Source organism: Tupaia chinensis, unplaced genomic scaffold, assembly GCF_000334495.1.
Source record: "Tupaia chinensis unplaced genomic scaffold, TupChi_1.0 Scaffold000201_1, whole genome shotgun sequence".
In the NCBI taxonomy this organism is placed as follows: Eukaryota; Metazoa; Chordata; class Mammalia; order Scandentia; family Tupaiidae; genus Tupaia; species Tupaia belangeri.
In genome coordinates this window covers 3,478,100-3,479,665 of record NW_006159676.1, presented here as the reverse complement: position 1 = coordinate 3,479,665, position 1,566 = coordinate 3,478,100, and the positions used below count along the sequence as shown (strand labels likewise).

Here is a 1,566-nt window from a genome sequence, read left to right as displayed (position 1 = left end):
GTCCTGGGAAAACCGAGGAGAGTTGATCCCCCTCTTGGGGGGGGCGGGTGCATGCAGGGTGGGGGCTGGGCTTCTACCCCTGACCTTCACCGCTGTTCTCTCTCCCCTCCCTCCCCCTTCTGCCTCGGTTTCCCTCCGGCTCACGCTCATCCCCTGCCTCCCCCCCTCAGGTGTTCCTGACGGCCACCCACTCCCACAGTTCCCCATTTGACGTCCTGGAGGGCTACATCTGCCCCGTGCTGTTTGGGACGGCCTGGGGAGGTGACCATCACCATGACAACCATGGCATGGCCCATGGCATGGCCCATGGCGGTGGGCCGGGTGCCCAGCATTCGACTCTGCCAGCCAAGTCTAAGGAGGACCTGAACGAAGGTTCCAGAAAGAAGAAGACCAAGAAGGCGGATTAAGGCAGATTAGGAGGCTCATGAGACACCCCGGAGAGGACCGGGGTCCAGGACTCCCAGAGGCGGGGCCTCCTGGGCTCAGATTTCTCCTCGCTGAGCCTCAATTTCCCCATCTGCACATGAGGGCCATCAGCTCACCCTCCAGGGCTAGGCGGGGGACGGGGATTAAATGAGATCTGGAGGCGAAGGATTCTTGTAGGGATGGAGGGGCCCTCTCTCTGCCCCTTTTGTGAGTGCGACGCAGAATCCAGGCAGCAGCTCCAGCTAGAAAACTCTGCCCAGCCTTTTCTTGGCTCTGTCTTTACTTCCTTAAAACCGCATCCTGACTCCAAAAGAATTTCAAGCCATAGCGAGACTCCGTTATCCGATGGCTGTTTCCAGACTCCTGCTGCAAACTAGGTGCTGGGATTTTCGGAGTCTCTTCTTGCCCAGGCTCCTTAGTGGCTAGATTTTCTCCTGTGCCTAGAAATGGAAGTGCAAAGCGTGGGATCGAGAGGTGGCGTGATGATTAAGGCGTTGGACTCCCACGTGGCAGACCGCGGTTCGAGTCCCAGGCTTGGCAGCTTGCTTTCTCACTTTCTTTCTGTCTCTCTCTCTCTGGACAAATAAAAGCAACAAATAACAATAAAATTAAGTAAATAATTCTTTAAAGAAAAAGAAAACAGATTTGTATTTCTAAAAAAACAAAGAGAGAGGGAGAGTTCCAATACGACTAATTGTTTTTGGGGGAAGTGGCACCCCTTCTCTGAGCCTTACGATCCCTATCTGTGAGGAAGGGCTGACATGAGGATGGACGTGAAAAAGTCTTATAAGCTCAGAGGCACCGAGCATTCGGGAGGGGAGACCAGGGTGGTTGTCAATGATGGTTGAAAACAACTTTCCATTTTATTTTATTTTAGTATATATTGTTTAAGGTTTTTGCTGTCGGGCACATGCCCTCGTCAGAGAAAGACAGACAGAGGGAAAGTGAGAAATTATGCCCTGCAGGGGGGATGGCCACGCAGCAATCTCTTCTCCTCTATTCTCCTCTCCGGCTTTGGAGCATGCACGCACACACTCTTGGCGTGATTTTTTTTTTTTTTTTTTTTTTTTTTTTTTTTTGAGAGATTTTCACTGTAGGGCGCGTGCGCTCGCCAGACAGACAGAGAGAGACATAGAGACA

At 52.2% G+C, this 1,566-nt stretch overlaps 1 protein-coding gene across 1 annotated transcript in view; it reads left to right on the top strand.

Annotated features, from left to right (window-relative positions):
- TMEM38A (transmembrane protein 38A) overlaps window positions 1-865 on the top strand; it is a gene marked incomplete at its 5' end in the record, with an annotated part of 16,307 nt that extends 15,442 nt beyond the window's left edge. Inside the window, 1 exon segment of the mRNA XM_006147191.2 lies at window positions 171-865. Within this exon segment, the coding sequence (XP_006147253.2) occupies window positions 171-407 (237 nt within the window).
- Window positions 866-1,566: the final 701 nt, after the last annotated feature.